Source organism: Plectropomus leopardus, chromosome 24, assembly GCF_026936395.1.
Source record: "Plectropomus leopardus strain MGB_pleo_1.0 chromosome 24, ASM2693639v1, whole genome shotgun sequence".
Taxonomy (NCBI): domain Eukaryota; kingdom Metazoa; phylum Chordata; class Actinopteri; order Perciformes; family Serranidae; genus Plectropomus; species Plectropomus leopardus.
Genome location: NC_142199.1, coordinates 16,960,791 through 16,979,372, shown reverse-complemented (window position 1 = coordinate 16,979,372; position 18,582 = coordinate 16,960,791). Strand labels below are relative to the sequence as shown.

The window sequence follows — 18,582 nt, the reverse complement described above, 5'->3', positions numbered from 1 at the left end:
AGTATTTGTACATATTCCACTAAAGCTGCAATCCTAAAGTGATTTGTCTTTGAACATGTGGGTTCTGAGTTGAGTCCGTTTGTGTTTGAGAGCATGTATGCAGGCATTTACCACTGAGACCTTTCATCTGTGTGTGGCTTACAGAAACAGCAAGGCACTGGGTCATAATCACACTTGTTTTAAGTGAGCAGCAATCGTGGAGGTGTTAAAAGCTAAAGCTGCATGTGTGGAGGCTTTGAAGCCTGAAAGAGAGTTTTGTGCTTCATAGCGGTTAAAGTGGAAAACCTTTGGTTCTGAGCTGACCCCTGTGGTACGCTCATCTGTATGTATGGTGTTTACACAGTCAAAAGCAGCTTTGTTGTGTAAGGATCTGGCAACAACAAGCACTAAACATGGTAAAAATATATTTTCTTGTGCTTGTTCCATAACCATTCTTTCATAGGTTAAGAAAAAAATCTTTGGGAACATGGTTTCTTCAACTTTAGGTACATTTTCCTCTTTGCTGATCACTGTATCAGCACTTTATTTATCTCTGTCCAATTTTGCTACCATGTGCCATAAAACAGAAGATTTTCTGCCTTTTGCAAAATGAAATGAACATGATAACGTACATAAACCTATAAGCTACATGTAGTCTACAGCATCACCATTGAGCTAATAAGTCCCACTGAGATGAAAACTTCCAAGACAACCTAATAAGAGTACAAGTGTCAGTCCTCAGGCCTGTTCACGCTGGTGTTGTGTGTAACGTGGCGGCCTCATGGAGTTGAAAATTAACCAGCGATGGAAAGAATCCCAAAGTATCCCTGCAGAGGCAAAAAGGCTCCTTTTTCGCAGCTGTTTTCTCGTTAGTGGCACCAACATCTGTTTGCATAAAAAAGAACAGACATCTTATTATACAATAAGTAAAATTAAGTGAAATATGTTATTTTTAATGTTTTTAATTCTATATTTTTTTATTATTATTATTTTTAGAAATTAAAATAACTGTGGGTAGGACAAATGATACATCAGAGTCATAATAAAAAGGGTTGTTGCACACTTGGACATTAGCACAAATATAAGATCCCTGGGTTCAGACTTGCAGGTAAACAGAAAACACCCAGATTAGTGTTGAGGTAAACCCTGTGGGAACATATCAGCAAACCACATCCCACGAGCAGTGCAAAACACTGAGTATCAAAACAACAATATTCAGCATTCAGCAATATTCCCTCAGTATTGGTGCCAAATTATTGTGTGTCTTTGCCAGTTAAGTGTCAACAATAATCTCTTTGTTCCTTTGTTTTTGCTTCTGGCTGTTTATATCTACTATGCATTACTAAATCCTGGTGGAGGTGTTTGTGTTTTTGCTCATATCTCAGATTATAGGTGCCGGCTAATGCTGAAAACACATGCTGCGGCCCAGCTTAACCCCGATAAATTAACACTTGTGCCAAAACAGAAAAATAGACAACGGCCAAATGTCATCAAGATCGCACACTCAACAATAACAGTCATGAGAACAATAGTGATTAGAGAGGGCAGGATTAGCCTTAATCTGGAGTATCTATGTGTTTGTTTAGGGGCAGATATGCTCACTAAGATGGAGTCAAAGCAAAATACCCTCCCATCATCTAATTCTCACTGACACCTCACTGACAGAGGTGTAATCTGCTTGTTGGGATTATGAAAAGCAATCCAAGTGTGTGTTCGGGTAGGGGGTCTGCAACACACACAGACATGATCATGAAGATCACAGGGAGAATTACTGACATAATTACCGGGATGATCTGATGAAACAGATGTCTGCCAGGTTCCTCCTATCATCTCACCACGGGCAGATTATGAGACAAACGGCCCCTGGGCACAGACATGCAAAGGGCCCCACCACCTCCTATGTAGCAACAAGTTACACAGAATTTGTGCTGGTTTACCATCTCATTGCAGTCATTATGCATCTTTTTGTGATTTTTGTTGGTTGTTTTGCCTGCTTTTGTACATATTTTAATTTTTTTTTTTTACAGTCATTTTGTTTCTTCTTGTGGTTGTTTTAAGTCTTTTTGTGATCTTTTGGGTATTTTTGAGATGATTTGGTGTCTTATTTAGGTAATTTTGTGTCTCCTGGTGGTAGTTTTGTGTCTTTATTGTAATCATTTGGGTCTGTTTGAGATGATTTTGTGTCTTATTTAGGTACTTTTGAGTCTCATGGGGTAATTTTGTGTTCTTTTATGGTTGTTCTGGGTCACTTTTAGTCATATTATGTATCTTTGTGGTTGTTATTTGTCTCTCTATAGTTGTTTTACCTGTTTTGTACTTATTTTGTGTCATTTTGCAGTTCCTTTGCACACCTTTGTGGTCATTTTGAGTCTCTCCCTGTATGTTATGTGTTAATTTGGGTGACATTTTGCAAGCAAAGGCCAGGGGGTCCCATGACACTTTGGGCCCCTGAGGCTGTGTCTGATAGGACATTCACAGCCTAACGCAGTCACTCCTGTTGTGATCTGCTGTGCAGAAAAGTTTTGTTTTCTTCTAAAATCATGTGTGGGAAGAGTTGTGTGCAGGGAGCAAACCTGAGCAGCCAGGGGATGGCAGCATCTCTGCGTCTTGTTTTTGCACTGAAGCCTCTGGCGCATTTGCTTTAGTCATCTCTGTGAGATGGCTGTTTTTCATTCAACAAAAACATTTTGTGAGCAAAGTGCAACACAAGCATAAATCAAATCACAAACAAAACAAGCTTCACTTCCTGTCCTTTGACTGCTTTTAAAGCAAGATCTACCTTTTCAACAGATGATAACTGCAATAATAATTACCAAATGTATACAAAGTAGGGTTTAAGATGAGAGAGTTACGTGTTGAGGCGTTGAAATAGGAATTAGAAGCTTCCAGTTGGAGAGGAATACCCACGTTTAAATATAGGCCACAACACTCCTTATATAACATGTGGGACGTCAGGGTTGTTTACAATGTTATAGCCCGATAAATGAATGGTTACAATACAGCACTATTTTGCACATTTCAAATCCAAATTGATATAAATAGAGGAATTCAAATATCTATCACACTTTAGAATGAAAATAAGAAGAAGAAGAATGAATTTTAATGGAAATGACACTCTTGTCTTAAGAAAAAAACACCTTTATAATATGCATAGTGTGTTTTTCATGCTTACACTTTCATTTCACAGTAGGCATGGACTGTTTTTCTGCTCATATTTTCTGTTTGTACCGTGGTTTCTACACGAGAGAGCTGTTGGAACAGCAGAGGGCGGGGCTTGTCTGCCTTGAATTATTTAAAGAGCCAATCAGCGGCGTCAGATCCGTGTGATGGACAGGCACGGCCCCTGCAGCACGCGCCGCCCCCCTATGACTCTGTGTTTTATTCTGTTTTTAGAGCAGCAGCGTCACATGTTGTTTTTCTCCAGGATCAGATCGGTCTCTGGTCTGCTGCGACTGCACTGTTGCTTTTGCCGTGACGGCGCGCGGACACGCATATCGGTGTCTGCGATGGATTAAAAAAAATAAAACGGGTTAAAGTTTTTTTTTTGGTCCTATTTGATAAGAAAAGGTTATCTGGAACTTGAAAGGAGAAGCGGAGAGAAATGGCAAGTCCTCCGGCGACGGGGGGACACCTGTTATCCAATGGGACGAACGGTGTGAAGAAGTGCGGATACCTGAGGAAGCAGAAACACGGACACAGGCGCTTCTTCGTGCTCCGGGAGCCCATCGAGCGCTGCCCTGCCCGGCTGGAGTATTATGAAAGCGAGAAGAAATGGAGGAACAAGTCCGCGGCGAAAAGGGTCATAACTTTGGACTCCTGTCTGTGCGTAAACAAACGCGCAGACGCCAAACACAAGCACCTCATCGCCCTCTACACCAAGGACGAGTACTTCGCTGTGGCTGCGGACAACGAGCAGGAGCAGGAGAGCTGGTACACGGTTTTGACTGATCTAATAGCCGAGGGGAAAGTGTACGACAGCCCAGCTTCCACCTCCTCTTTAGTGGGCTTTGAGGAAGCCAGCTACGGACTCATATCTCCTGCAATAGCTGCCTATAAGGAGGTATGGCAGGTCAACTTGAAATCCAAAGGCTTGGGTCAGATCAAGAACCTCACTGGAGTGTACAGACTGTGTTTGTCCAGCCGCACCATCAGCTTTGTCAAACTGAACTCAGAAACAGCTGCTGTCAGCTTACAGCTCATGAACATCAGGAGGTGTGGACACTCAGACAGCTTCTTTTTTATAGAGGTGGGTCGCTCAGCGGTCACCGGGCCTGGGGAGTTCTGGATGCAGGTGGAGGACTCTGTGGTGGCGCAGAACATCCACGAGACCATCCTCGAGGCCATGAAGGCCATGAAGGAGCTGTCAGAGTTCAGGCCGAGGAGCAAGAGCCAGTCAGCCAGCACTAACCCCATCTCTGTGCCCACACGACGCAACCTCAACAACCTCCCCCCCAGTCAGACCGGCCTGGTGAGGAGATCCAGGACTGATAGCATGGCAGCAACATCCCCAGGGAGGAAGTTCACGTCCTGTCGGATAAGAACAGCGAGCGAGGGGGACGGAAGCGTGACCCGCCCTGTGTCCATGTCCATATCTGTGAGTGGGAGTCCCACCAGCCCAAACTCTGCGAACCACCTCATCAGGTCTCACACACTCAGCAGCGGGCGCACCTGCAGGATGCTGGAGTCCGCCTCCAACCTGCATCACAGCCGCTCCATGCCCGTATCCAACTCCCCACCTGGCACCTCCAGCCCCATCAGCATGTCCCCCAGAGGGGGGGCTGGTGTCTGCACTCCTGACAAAGCCAGGCGGCCTTTCAGCTGCAGCGCCTCCATCTCTGGCTCCCTCAGTGACACTGGCTTCATGCTGTGTGACGATTACAGCTCCAGCCCAGGGGAGCTCAGATACCTCCCCCTGACCCGCAGCGACACCCCTGACTCTCTGTCCAGCACGCCTCCATCCCGTGACATCAGCGACCCTTGTGGCTACATGATAATGGAGGGGGCGAATGGGAGCAGGTCTGGTGGCGAGGGGCTTGCGTATGACAAGGCTTACAGGAAGCGGACGCACTCCCTAACCACACCGCGTCAACAGAGAGTAGTGGCGCCGCTGTCCTCAGCCTCCCTGGATGAGTACACACTCATGAGGATGGCACATGGACACAACTCCCACTCCGCCTCCCCCAAAGTGAGCTACCCCGAGGATTACGGCGACATCGAAATCGGTTCATCCAGGAGCTCCAGCAGCAACCTCGCCGATGATGGCTACATGCCAATGACGCCAGGTGTAGCTGCCCAGTCTGGCAAGGTAGACAACTACGTGCCCATGAGCCCCATGTGCGTCTCGGCGCCGAAGCAGATTGTGAACCCCAGGGTGCATCCTCAGGCGGCTGCCAGCGGCGGATACAAGACCAACTCCCCCTGCAGCAGCTCTCTGGAGGACAACGGCTACATGAGGATGTGGTGCGGCTCCAAATCCTCCATGGAAAGCCCGGACAGGAATGGCGAATACATGAACATGTCACCTGGAAACCCACCTCCACTCCAGACCCCCCCTGACTACTACATGGGCCTGCTGGCTGGTGAAGCTCCACCAGTGAGGTCAGCGTACCAGGCCGGCTCCCTCACGCTGCCTGCGAAACTTCAAGCCTCCAAGACTGAGGAGAGCAGCCAGTACGTGTTGATGAGCCCTCAGAGTTTGAGGCAGAGGGCGGGGGAGTCGGACTATTACTCTGTGATGCAGCCCAGTGCGGCTCAGACCTCACCGCTGAGCCCCTCCGTCCCATCTCCAGTCAGACACAACCGGGCGGAGACCCTCCCCTACAGAGGGAGGCTCGGCCGACCAAACAGGCTCTCCCTGGACACCCTGAGGACCCTGCCCAGCATGAATGAGCACCCCCTCCCCGGAGAACCCAGAAGCCCCGGGGAATACATCAACATTGACTTCAGCGGCACCAGATTCTCCCCACCCTCCACTGTATCCACAGAGAGCCGGTCCTCATCACTGGGCTCCAGCAGCGGGGGCCCTGGGAGGTCCTCTCTGACAGACTACATGAACTTAGAGCTGGGCTCGCACTCGCCAAAGGAGGCTGACACTCCCGCTGAGCGCTTGGACACACTCCCAGAGTTATCCATGTGCTCAGAGGAGGACAGAGTGTACCATCTGGACGGTGAGAAAGGGTCTCAGGGCCTCGGTGATGAGGTGAAAAATGACTACACTGAGATGACGTTTGGGATGACCAGCTCGCCCCCACAGCTTGTTCCTCAAAACACTGCAAGGTATAATTTTTATCATTCGTTATATTTTATTTGAAGAGTCTGACTGTATGATTGAAGGTAAAAGCAAAGTGAACAAAAAAGAAGCAGAATTGTGCAAAAAATAAAAGAAAAAGCTGACTAATGAGTCATATTTTGAATTTGCAGCAGCCAGAGCAGCAGGGAGAGGAGACTCTCTTTGGAGGACCAGGGAGTCCCAGAAACCATTGGGGTCTTCCTGCTTGGAGCCACATCCTCCACACTTGACCCCGACTGCTCCGCCAAGGTGATCCGCGCCAATCCGCAGGGACGTCGGCGCCACAGCTCTGAGACCTTCTCCTCCACTGCCACTGTGACGCCGGTCTTCCCCTCCTTCGCCCGGGGGGACGCTGTAAAGAGGCACAGCTCGGTGGAGAACATCTCATCCCGGAGCAGCGAGGGCTCAGACGAGGAGTACAGCGGCAGCCCCGTGAACCGGCAGAGCTCGACCGCCTACCCCAACGGTCTGAACTACATTGCCTTGAACCTGCTGGACAAAAGGGACATGGAGAAATGCGAGGACCTGGCTGGCTTCAAACCCACCAGCAGCTGCAAAGGGGGTATCAATGGATTACACAGCTCACCATATGTCTGTTTGGGATTCAAGGAGGCTGCAACCACTGCCAAAGGTGAGTGAGGTTCGCTGTCAGATGTGTTCTGGTAAATATTTTATCTCAACTTTCAGCTTAAAGCGCCTAAAGGTGTTACTGTTTAGAAATGGGGAAGAAAATGTCCGAGGAATGTGAACGGCAGCTCTTGTTTTGGCTTCACTGTAGGAAAAGACTGTACAGTTGGCAGGCAAATGGAAGAGAAGAAAAACAGGGATGAAGATAAACTTTTGTTTCCTGCAGATTTGAATTCAAAGTGTGGATTTCAAAGTACACGTAGGTGGTGCTGATGCGGCCTTCAGGTGCTCCTCCAAAGCTCCTACTTCTGAGCAATTTCAACTTCTGTAGCATTTTTGTGGCACCTTTTGCAATCAAATAACATTGTGCCATTAGGTGTCAAACTAAAGAAGAGCGCACTCTGATTTTAGCTGCAATGCATCACATTTTTGCCTTTTTTCAATTATACATATTTGGTATTGCCAATATTTCCCACAGCATGTGAAGGCAGCACAGGGCTGCTATGAAACGTGACCAGGCTGAGAGCTCTGAAGTAAACAAGCACCACGACTGAGCAGGACGCTGCCTCCCTGCTGCTGTCGTGGGCTGCACATACTAAAAATACACAAGCAGATTTTGGGATTCCACCAACGCTGATTATGAATGAAAGTGCAAAACAAGAGACTTAAGATTCATTACGAAACATTAGACACAAGTGTTGCTCAGGCCTCCTAATGTCACAGAGAGCCGCAGGCACTTCCGCCTGTTGTTTTTCAGTTGGGTAGGCTTTCGGATGTGTTGCACATCAATGTGACCTCTATAGACTTTTTATTCCCACCACCTTCATGATCAATACAGCGTCCCAGAATATCCCACTGGACCAAATAAAGCTTTTTGGCGTGGGATAGCAGACGGTGTAAACAAACCCAGTGTTGACATTAAAGCCAAGTTTGACCCCCTGTCCCCACGCCGTTTACAGGACACAGTGAGCTCACATGTGTTTGCGAGCGCGAAGAAAGGGGTTGGAGCGGCAGGAGGAGGGGGGTTGCACCCTTGACATGTGAGGCCCCCGGAACAAGTGGATATGTGTTTGTGTCCTTGCAGGCACAGTGAGGGAAAACAACAAAAGTGGGCGAGTTGCTATGCGGCCATCAGGTAACTGGATGTCACGGTCCACATTCCTGGCCGAGCGGGTTTGAAAAGTTGCTGTGAGAGGGGCCTGTTTTTGTTTCCCGGCTGCGGGCCATTTGAATAGAAAGTGGCTTTTATTTCACCACACGGCCCCTGTGTGTGCAGAGAGGAGCTATATTATGTTTCAGGTAAACACTACAGAAAGAAAGTTGTTATTTGCAGTCAGTGCCAAAAAAATAAAGAGTACCAAACAAACACAAGCAGCCCCCACAGTATGGAAAATCGGTTATTTTCCTCGAGGCATTCTTAAATGCGTCATCCTGGACATTGTCAAATTGACAGTGGCACACATGACTGAAGTCAAATGTTTGTTTTTTAGTTAATGAAGCTTCCACAATTTTCATTCACAGCGCTCTTAACAACATGCGCTCGCATGTTTGTTTTCATCTGCTTGCACGTGTCCCATACTCATGTTTCGATGGAGTACAAATATTTTTATGGCGCTAATAAAGCTTGGATGTTATTGAGCAGGAGGAGAGGGAGGGGAAAACAGTCGTGCACATACATGTGGACTGTAGCACGTACGCATGCAGAGCAGTATGAGCTGTTTTTCTCTCTCAGGGATCTTTTTTTTTTTTTTTTTCCAGTGGTGTAGCCTGCATCCGTGAACACTTGGCAGAGATGTGCAGAGAGAAAGGGAGCGAGAAAGACAGAGAGGGGGGAGAGTGGCCTGTTTTGTTTTCCAGAGCCTGGCTGTTTGTGGGCGAGCAAACGAATGTGTGCATAATGGAGCAGGATGGCACGTGCACTCCACTGCCCTTCTGCCTCATTAGGCTGTTCACTTAGCAGAAGTAAGACAAGCAGAGAGGGGGAGATGGAGCGCAGCCTTGTATGCTCAGTAGAAAGGGGAGGGGAGGGACTTGGGGCTTTTTAAAGCAACAAATAAACTCATTGGTGAGGCTCACTCCTTTTGGAGCAAGGTGCATTCTGGGAGCGCGGGATGGCAGACCCGATAGCTTGTTTACAGAACGCTCAGTCCTGCTGTTGTGTGGCGAAGCGGGGTGAAGGAGGTCAAAGTGTGCCGCTGGGGGTTTTTGGTGCGGGGCCCCACTGGAGAAGGGCTTTGGTTTTGTGTGTATCGCGACGTCACGCTGGGGCCCCGGACCATGTGCCATTCTGATCCAAAAGCCTGCAGGGTTTTGAATCTAGCCAAACACCTCGGCTGCAGTGGCCCCCCGCAGAAATTTTTCAAAGGGGTGACCAGAAGGGGCCCCTGAAGATCCTGTGGCGGCACACCAAAACAAAATGCCACAGCTGAATTTCAGGAAATTGCTTCTGCTGTAGACAGTAATACATCAATAACATATTGATATCGTGATTGTAGATACTGTCTTCAATTTTGAATATCATATAACTGTTGTCGTTTCCTTTTTTTAAGGCTGCATTACTGTAAAATGTCATTTTCTGAACTTGGGATATTCCTCTATCATCTGCCTTTACTATGGCTGTGACGATTAATCGATTACTTTCCAACTATTTAATTAATCGCCAACTAATTTGAGTTAAAAGTTAGTTTAAGTAAGTTGGTTAAAAGTAAGTTAAAATTCTCTGATTCCAGCTTTCTGTCCTCCCCTAAGACAGTAAAATGAATCTCTTTGGGTTGTGGACAAAACAAGACCTTTGAGGACGTCATCTTCAGCTTTAATTTGAAGGAGTACATTGATTGTAAGGAACAAAACATTTACTTGGAGCAAGCCTTTTCAAGTTTCGGAGAGACTCTACAACAGGACTCATCTTCATTCAGATGTCTTGCTGCGAGAGTACAACGGACCACTTTGAAAATGGCATTGCCAGTTGTTTGGTCAACAAAATTTAGCCTAGATTTGTAGCTTTTTTTATCTTCCTTCCAGACAAGTTATTGTGACATGTTTGCTACCAGTGGATGCCTTAGGTTGACTAGTTTAACATGATACCACAGCCTTTGCTTTAGCTTAAAAGGTTTGCATGCCACAGCCTCTTAAATATAGTGATATTGGCCTCCAATTATATCAGGGGGGCCATGGCACCCCCTGGCCCCCTTTGTAGGTGCCACTGCTCAGCTGATCAGTTAACCGTCTCACTTAAATGTAGTTTTGCTGGAGTGAAAACTTGTCTTCATGTGCCTCCTTTCTGGAGGAATTTTTTTTTCGTCAGGATGAAAGTGAAAACGATCAGCCCTAACTGGAATTTAGCCCCCCAGTCCCACGTGACCGCCCCCACAGTGAGAAATGTGACTGCGCTCAACAAACCCCTGAAGTCATAAGCTTCTGACAACTGGATCTGTTTTCTTTTTTTTTCGTTGCTTCATCTAGTGCCAGCTTAGATGTCCTAATGCCTGGCATAAGGGTCAGGTGTTTGTTTACCTCTTCTTTTGTCAGCGGGCCAGACCATGTGACTGGAAGGTGGTGTTTACCTCTGCCCTAACCTCAGTTACTAACCTCAGTTACCTGTCTCCTCCCGCGGTGCTGGCTAGCCGCAGCTCAGCCAGGTGGATGTTCTGTACCAGACCCAGATTAGCCAAGTCAGCCGTCTCTCTTTCCACCTCCCCGTCTGACTAATACCTTTATCTGACGGCGACGACCGGCTTCCTCTGTGACCACTCAAGAAGCTTGATTTGCACAGAGATTACTCTCAGTGGTGGAATGTAACTGAGTACATTTACTCAAGTACTGTACTTAAATATGAATTTGAGGTACTTTACTTGAGTATTTTCTTGTCATGCTACTTTATACCTGACAACTTTAGTTACTTTACAGATTAAGGTTTTTGCATGAAAAACATAAGTAGAGTTTATATAATATGATGCTTTGCTATAAATTGAATTACCAAACAGTTAATGCAAGTACAGCTGCAACAATTAATTCATGAATCAATTAGTCAGTTTGCAGAAAATTAATTGCCAACTATACTGATGAACATTTTAGTCTTTTTCTATTTTTTAATAATTTTGAGTTTTTTAAATAGTATAAATAATTTGAATATTGGAGGTTTTTTCCCTTTTTTTTTTTTTTTTTTTTAAATTTGAAGTTTTTTTTTTTTTTTCTTTTTAATTATTTTGACTTTTTTTGGTTTTATTTCCATCTGTTTTAAATAATTTTTATTTAAAACAAATTTTTATTTAAAACAAATTAATTTTTAAATAATTTTGAGGTTTTTTTTTCCTATATTGGGTGCTTTTACTTTTAATATTTTAAGTACATTTTCCTGATTAAACTTACTTTTACTTATGTACCATCTTCAATGCAGGACTTTTACTTGTAACTGAGTATTTTCACACGGTGGTATTAGTACTTTTACCTCTTTCACCACTGATGATTCTTACTACAGTTATTAGTCAATGTGGGATAGAAGGAGGGTGAAAAAATGAAAAGGGGGCTCCAAAACTAGAAGAGTCCTGCTGTGACACTCCAAGATCCTCCTGAGTGCTTGTAGCAGATGGCCACTCTCTGTAGGGCAAGTGTGCGTGTGTGTGTGTGTGTGTAGTTAGGGGGGTTAACCACCTGCCACTGCCCCTTCTTCACACACACGCAAACACTCTCATTACACTGATTTCTCTTCCCATGTCCACACTAGCACGGACCACTATATGTCTTTTTCTCATGCACACACACATCACTACCTACTCACTATCCCTCCACTAATGACAGCCCACCATCTGCCGCACCCACAGGCTGCACAGAGCGTGACCATCAGCATCGTGTGTGTGTAATTCATCGGGCAGATTAGAAGCATTCGTGTCCATCTACTCAAATCCCACTTCCCCTTAACGTCATTCAGTTGGTAGTATTGCGAGTGATGTCATCGCGGGGGGATGATGTGGTGGGCAGATCGAAATGAGAGCGTGTTACGTATATCTATGTTACATTTCCTGTGTTGTGATGTGAGAGGGTGCATTGAGCGAAAGGGGTCTGGCTGCACAGCCATGCATCCCTAACTTGCTCTGAGCATGCTCAATAGACGCAGCTGTCAGGTGATTTTGATGACATAATCTTGAGCTTTGTTTTTTTTCAGTGCTTTATGACATATTATAAACCAAATCTGCAGATGCATGTTGCCCACACACACATTGAGCCATACATTTGAATAAGGGCTGCATTGATACCACTTTTTCCACTGCTGGAATTGTGGCCAGCATCATTACTTTGTGGCGCCCGTGTGGCTCCACTTCTTTTCTCCATGTCACATTTTGTTCTGGCATTTGCAGTATTATACCTAAAGGTGACACCTGATTGCAGCCATCAGCCTGATTGTTCAGTCTATTGTTGCTGCATCCGTGCACACTGCCTCCAACACACACACACACACGAATAGTTGATTTACATCTCCGTCAGACCTGAATTGAAGCTGAGATCTCGCAAACACAACAAAGCAGTTGCAAAAAGCTAAGTTTCAAAATGCCATGTTACTTGATATATAGAGAACAAACACGTAACACCGCAGGCTCTTGTGTCAGAGTTTCCAGGCAGTGTGTGTATGTGTGTGTGTGTGTGTGTGTGTGTGTGTGTGTGTTATGGCACGGGGAGGAGGGGGGCTAAAGTAGGCCGGGATGTTCCAGACAGAAGCGCTAGCTGCTAGATAACTGCGTGGCCAGCGTTCCCCACATTTAGCCAGCCACGGCTCCAGATGAGATTACAGCCTCTGCAGGCGAGATTAGACGGCCAGGGGCAGATCAGCGAGAGCCAGCGGCTACTCCGCGGTCAGCAGCTGGCTAATGCAAGGTGTGGGCATTTGTTTGTTTTGGCCTGTCCAGATTTCAGCTCATCATAATTGAGCATAAATTTGACTAAAATCTGTGTGGAAATTGGCAATAAAATTATAGTAAAATGATCCACTTAGTGTTTATAACTAGGACTGACTTTGCATAGGATTTAGATCTTTAGTTCAAGATCTGCATATTTACCACTTGTACAGTTTTTATTGACAACATGTAACAAAATTCACAGGCTTTAAACAGATTGAAATTAAACAAATTGCAATGATAAAGTGCAATGAGTTAAAACAAGGGGCAAGATTTGAGGACAAATGGGGCTTAGCCTAGACCACCTTGATAACATTCATCATAGCCAGAAACTGTAAAAAATGATTTGTACTTTTTAAAAGATAAAAGCAAAAAATAAATAAATAAATAAAAGCAGGCCACATAATACCAAGAACAGGGCAATGAGGTAGTTGCTGTTCTCGAAAACAAACCTGCACTTGCAGTCCATTCAGAATGTGCACGTGACCTACTTTTGGACTGCGATCCACCAGTTTGGAACCACTGATTTAATGCACCTCTAGTGTCTTGAACTACCCTCCATCCATCTCTATTTAACATTTTTGAAAAAATATAATTTAGATACTAAAACAGTGTTTTTCAAGGCTGTTTCTTTATATGTACATCGAGTGACGGCTCCAAAAATGGCAGCTTTTCATGAAACTAACAAAAAAACAGCCTTTCAGCTCAGCCGCTGTGCATTTTTGTGGCTATCCGAGTTTCATCAGCCTCACACAGATAGAAGTTCCCCAGCCCAACGACAGCCGTGTAATCCTCCTGTGGTTTCATGACACATGGCTGCAGCGAGGACATTGTCCTCCTCAAAGCTTCGTCCCCCACACCCACATTTGCAGCCCTTTGCTCAGCTGTGAGCCCTTAACCGCTGGACTCCATCTCTTCCTGGAAGCTTCCAGTTGACCCAGTGCCCCTCCCTCCCTCCCTCTGACCACCACTCTGACTTCCAGCTAAGCCCTCCTTTATTCTGCCTGCACCCCCTCCTCCTCTCACAGACAACAACGGCCACAAAACCTTCATAATTACCACTGCAAGATAAATGATTCTCTCTGTTTCAGCTACTGTACTGCTCGCTGCCACTGCTTCTCCTCTCCTCCTCAGCGTGTGTCCATAGCAACACGGCAGCGCGACAGGAGACCCCCAACCCCCATCACTCTCAGATTATGTAATAACGACAGTTGCGGACCAGCCTCACACTAACAGCAACCCCCTCCCCTCTGCTCGCCGTCCTTCAAACGCTTCCCGGGCAAAACAGCTGGTGTGTTAGGAAAGAAACGCACCATCCAACCACAACACGAGAGCATTGAGATGGGTTAGGGTGGAGGGGGGGGCCGGTTCATGTTGATTTACGCTTACGTTGTAATAATATTTTGTGTTTTGCGGGACATTTTTCCCTTTTTTTAAATATATTTTCTAGTAATCATCCCCTATTTTTCCCCTATTTTCTTTTACTAATTTCCTGCTATTTCCAGGAAATTGCTTGCCCAGTTGGTTATTGCCTTTTTGCTCAGGTTTTAAAGGGTCAATAGCTTGTGAAAGGCATTCCAAATGCAGCACAAGAAAACTGATATCGATCCAGGATTCGGGGGGGTTAACCTGTGTTTTTAGCACTCACTGTTCTTGTTGTTCGAGCTGCTTTTCTCAGTGTCTCCTTGTTATTGTGGCACAGAAACGCAGCCTAATCTGAGTCTGAATGAGTTCACGCTGTACAGTACAAGACTATTCTCTCAGACCTCTCATGTCTGCTGGCTCAAAGTTCTGCATTGTTGGCACCGGCCGTTGTTTGTGGGGAAATAATCAGGCTACAAACTGGGGTTTACTCAGGCAGAAAGGGGCTCTTAAAATATCCCCGCTCACTCCTCTTTCCTCTAATATGCAAGAACGGTTGTTACATTAGCTGCTTTATTATTCAGGGAAGTTTTAGATGCAAATGGCTGCAAATGCTCATCAAACAGTAATTAACAGTATGCGACTGTTGGAGAATATATGATTTAAGAAGTGTACTAGCCAAAAAGTGTTGAAATGATAAGAGATATTTCCACTAACTCCGTCTTTTTCTCTCTTGTGTTCTCTTTCAGACTGAAGGACTCCTGTATTGTCTGACTTGGCGTCTTCACCGACCTGCTGCTCGACAAAAAAAAACAAAAAACTTTGCCCTTCCACTGGGCTCTGTGGCCCTAAAAGACTGTCTGGACCCCCAGCAACACTCACACACACTTAGCAAACAAGCGGGTCACCATCTATGCATGTCATGAATTTGCTGAAGGCAGGACAGGTGTGTTTGTGTGTGCGTGGGTGGATGTGTGTGTTGTGTGTTGGTGCGCGTCATGTTCCCCTGCGCTTTCAGAGGCCATTTCTCCTGTGACCCACATTTCGGCGCAAGCACAGAAGCGATAATAACAAAATATTAAAGGTACCCAGATGCTATTTATTTACTTGAGGGTAGTTTCAGGACTGCCTGTGTGAGTGCGAGTGTGTGTCTGAGACAAAGTACGACCAACCAGTGTGACAGCGAACAATGAAACCTGCTATAGAAATGGCCCAGGGAGTGAGGATACCAAGGTACACTGAGTATATAAATATATTTAGATTAGATATGTTATTTATTTTTGGAAGATGAATGTCTGATAAGACCGACCCAATGCCTTAATGTCTATATTGTCCTTATGTTTTCTATGAAATAAGAGATAAATATTCTATTACGGTATGTCTGTTTGGACCTACATCTCTATATTGTTATTCTGTCGTGGAAAGTAAATAGCCTAGCTTATTATTAAAAATGTTATTTCAGAAATGTACAGTACCGTGGGGCTGCTTGAGATCTGATTTATCGTATTGATATTAAAGTATTTTCTTAATTACTAATTTCTTATTTATTCTAACCTAGTTTATTTTTTTGTCCAATCAAAGCGCTGGACTTATAGAAATATATTTCTAAATGTCTTTAAGAGTTATGCATGTCTTTATAACTCAGCTCAGACCCCACAACACCAGGCATCTGAATGCACTGTACCTCCCACAGTTCCTCAGTCACTTGAGCCTGAAAACCTCACACACTCCTACCTTCAAACCTATGGCCTGCCGATGAGCGCGACACAGGCCGCCCTGCTGTGATATCGTTTGACGGTACAACTGTATAGTTGAGGTGACGATTGGAGGGGTGGAGCCGATTTTTTTTTTTTTTTTAAAGTCAAAGTTGGGGCACAGTCGAGACGGTTTCTGGTCAAACAGTGAGGGCTGAAGTAAAGGGGGAAAGGGGGGCGCTAGTGTCAGCAATACTGGACAATCAGTAAGGGAAGGAGAGCTGTGCAACACTAAAAAAAAAATACAAGAAAAGAGGCCAAAAGCCACATCTGGCACCATTATGGAGTGCTCACTGGAGAACTAGCTGTCTGGAAAATGTATATGGCAGACAGCACAAAAAGCTCTGGCAGAAGAAGAGCATTATGTAATGATACAAGTTAAAGCAAGACTATTTAACTATTTAACAAAGTGGCAACTGTGTGACGGGATAATGCTAAATGCTAAAATATATAGCACAAGTAGAGAAAATCATTCAGTCTGGCTAAATTCTGTTGAACAGCAGAAGTGTGGATGTAATGTTTGCTAACATTAGCCACCATGTACTGTAGTCTGATATTAGCTACCATTAGCTACTGGCTGACATTAGCAACCATTAGCTACTGGCTGACATTACTTACTATTGACTGGCTAAAAATGAGCTACCATTAGCGACTGGCTGAAATTAGCTACCATTAGTGGTTAGCTGGCATTAGCTACCATCAGTATTTCATCATTTAAAAGTTACATTTCCTATTTTCAGAATGAGGCTAGGGTAAATGTTGCTGAACAGCAGTCACTGTGGCTACCAGTAGCAATTTCAGGATAATGCTAAATGTATATGAATTTAAAAAAACTAAGCAAACTGACTCTGTAATTTTAGCTAACATTAGCTACCACAAGCTAACATAAACTGGTGGTCATACCAAGGCTGTAGAAAAGGTGTTTTACTGCTGATAAATTCGCCTTTCTTTTATTGTTAGGGGAATAATGTGTTATTTCCTTCTTTAAAGTGTTACATAGTCTTGTTTTGATCAGGAAATAAAACACAGCAAAGCAAAACAATGGTAAACATTGTCTGAAAGCCCTCCATGCTATCCCGACTGTGTGGTCTTTGCGTTGTCCACTGTGCCAACTCCAACTGGCTCACAACCCCTTTAGTGTACAGTAGATTGTAACACTTAAAACCATGTCTGAATGTATCGCTGGTGGAAACACCACACAAACATAACGTGGGAAATGGTTTTGACAGAGCTGAATAACATTGGAGCTGTACCACGCTAAATTGTGGTATCTATTTATCTTCAGAGTCTTGAATGTGTATATTGTGTACATAGAGAGAGTTTAACTAAAAATCTATTGAACATAACTAGAGTACTTAGATTTTACCTATGTTGCAATGATATTCCTATGTAAAGACTTTGGCTACAGATTTTTAAAAAGGGGACGGGTTTTTTGCTTTGAGGTTGTACAGTGAATTGTATGCTTTCTCCCACACGGTCTCTGTGACTATATGAAAAAAAATGCTCTGTCTATTTTATTATAGAAATCTCTTTGCCTTGTTGACACACTTTACCTAATGGCATATGCAATAGTGACATGAATACGATCTAGTTTACAACCGTGGAACCAAATGTAACATTGCATCGATGATTTATTTTCTCTTTTGTGGCGAGCAGAAGCTGTTTTGCTCCTTGTACATTTCTCTCTCTGCCAAGTGTATTTTGTTTTTGTCGCTGGGAACTTTGTTCTTGACATGTCTCAAAGCGCTTTCCCCATTTTCTGTGTCCATGGACGGACTCTTCTTTTACAGATTGATCTCAGAGTGACTCAGTCTGAATGTGTCGTCGTCTTCCATTGTACATAATTCAATATACTGTTTATTGTGATGCTCACAAGAGATGATTATAATGATTTATAAATTCTGGTAGTCAAGTATTGCTTTTGTCTGTATTGATTATGGATAGCAACCTACAGAAATAAATGAATTTATTTAAAGAGGTACAACTTTGTCTTCAGTATTTTATTTCTACAACTATTATTTCATGCAGCCTAAATGAAAAGAAGTATGACTGTGTAGTGATGTTAAGACATTCTCAACATAATAATATTAAATCGACCTACCACTACTACTACTAACACTAATAATATTAATTATTATTATTATTATATTTTTTGCTTGAAGGAATTCCTTTTTTTCTGGCAGTACAGTAAAAATAAATATAAAATATTTTATATGTAAGAAATGCTTTAAAACAACACTAACCTTTGCTGAATGTAATTCAGAATTGTATGTAATGTATAAATAAAATATGAATAATCAATAAAAATTAAAAAATAATATCATATGTTAACATGAGTCATAAAGTCAGTAACTGAATCAGGACTGTCTGTTGTTGCATATGAATTCAACTTTTATATTTGTGGAAAGAATGTGATTTCATTTTTCAAATGTTACAATAGTGTCACTTTAAGTAGTTTTCTTCCAAAAGACACTGATTTTAGAGTTTATCTTCCTCTAAACTGCTAATTATCAACTTCAGAAGACTCCATATCCCATCCTGCCTCTCTTCTCTCCCCCTTCTCCCTGGAATATCAGGCATTTGGCACAAAGTCTAATAGTTGTTTATCAAGAGAGAAGGATATCCTCGTGTATCTCCGTCCTGTGGCAAGTGAGGAGCTGAGCTCTCTTGGCGACACTTTCTC

General features: G+C 44.1%; 1 protein-coding gene across 1 annotated transcript; it reads left to right on the top strand.

The window, feature by feature from the left end:
* Positions 1–3,362: 3,362 nt before the first annotated feature.
* LOC121962687 (insulin receptor substrate 2-like) lies at positions 3,363–17,883 on the top strand. Its single transcript, XM_042512939.2, has 3 exons — positions 3,363–6,255; positions 6,400–6,899; positions 14,895–17,883. Exons 1-3 carry the CDS (start codon positions 3,581–3,583, stop codon positions 14,897–14,899), a joined length of 3,180 nt encoding a protein of 1,059 aa, XP_042368873.1. The 5' UTR covers positions 3,363–3,580; the 3' UTR covers positions 14,900–17,883.
* The last annotated feature ends 699 nt before the right edge of the window (positions 17,884–18,582 follow it).

Bases quoted from the DNA above. Each gene is read 5' to 3' on its own strand.
- LOC121962687 (XM_042512939.2), top strand. From the start codon at position 3,581: ATGGCAAGTCCTCCGGCGACGGGGGGACACCTGTTATCCAATGGGACG. The intron at 6,256-6,399 runs GTATAATTTTTA...TTGAATTTGCAG, and splicing joins GTTCCTCAAAACACTGCAAG to CAGCCAGAGCAGCAGGGAGA.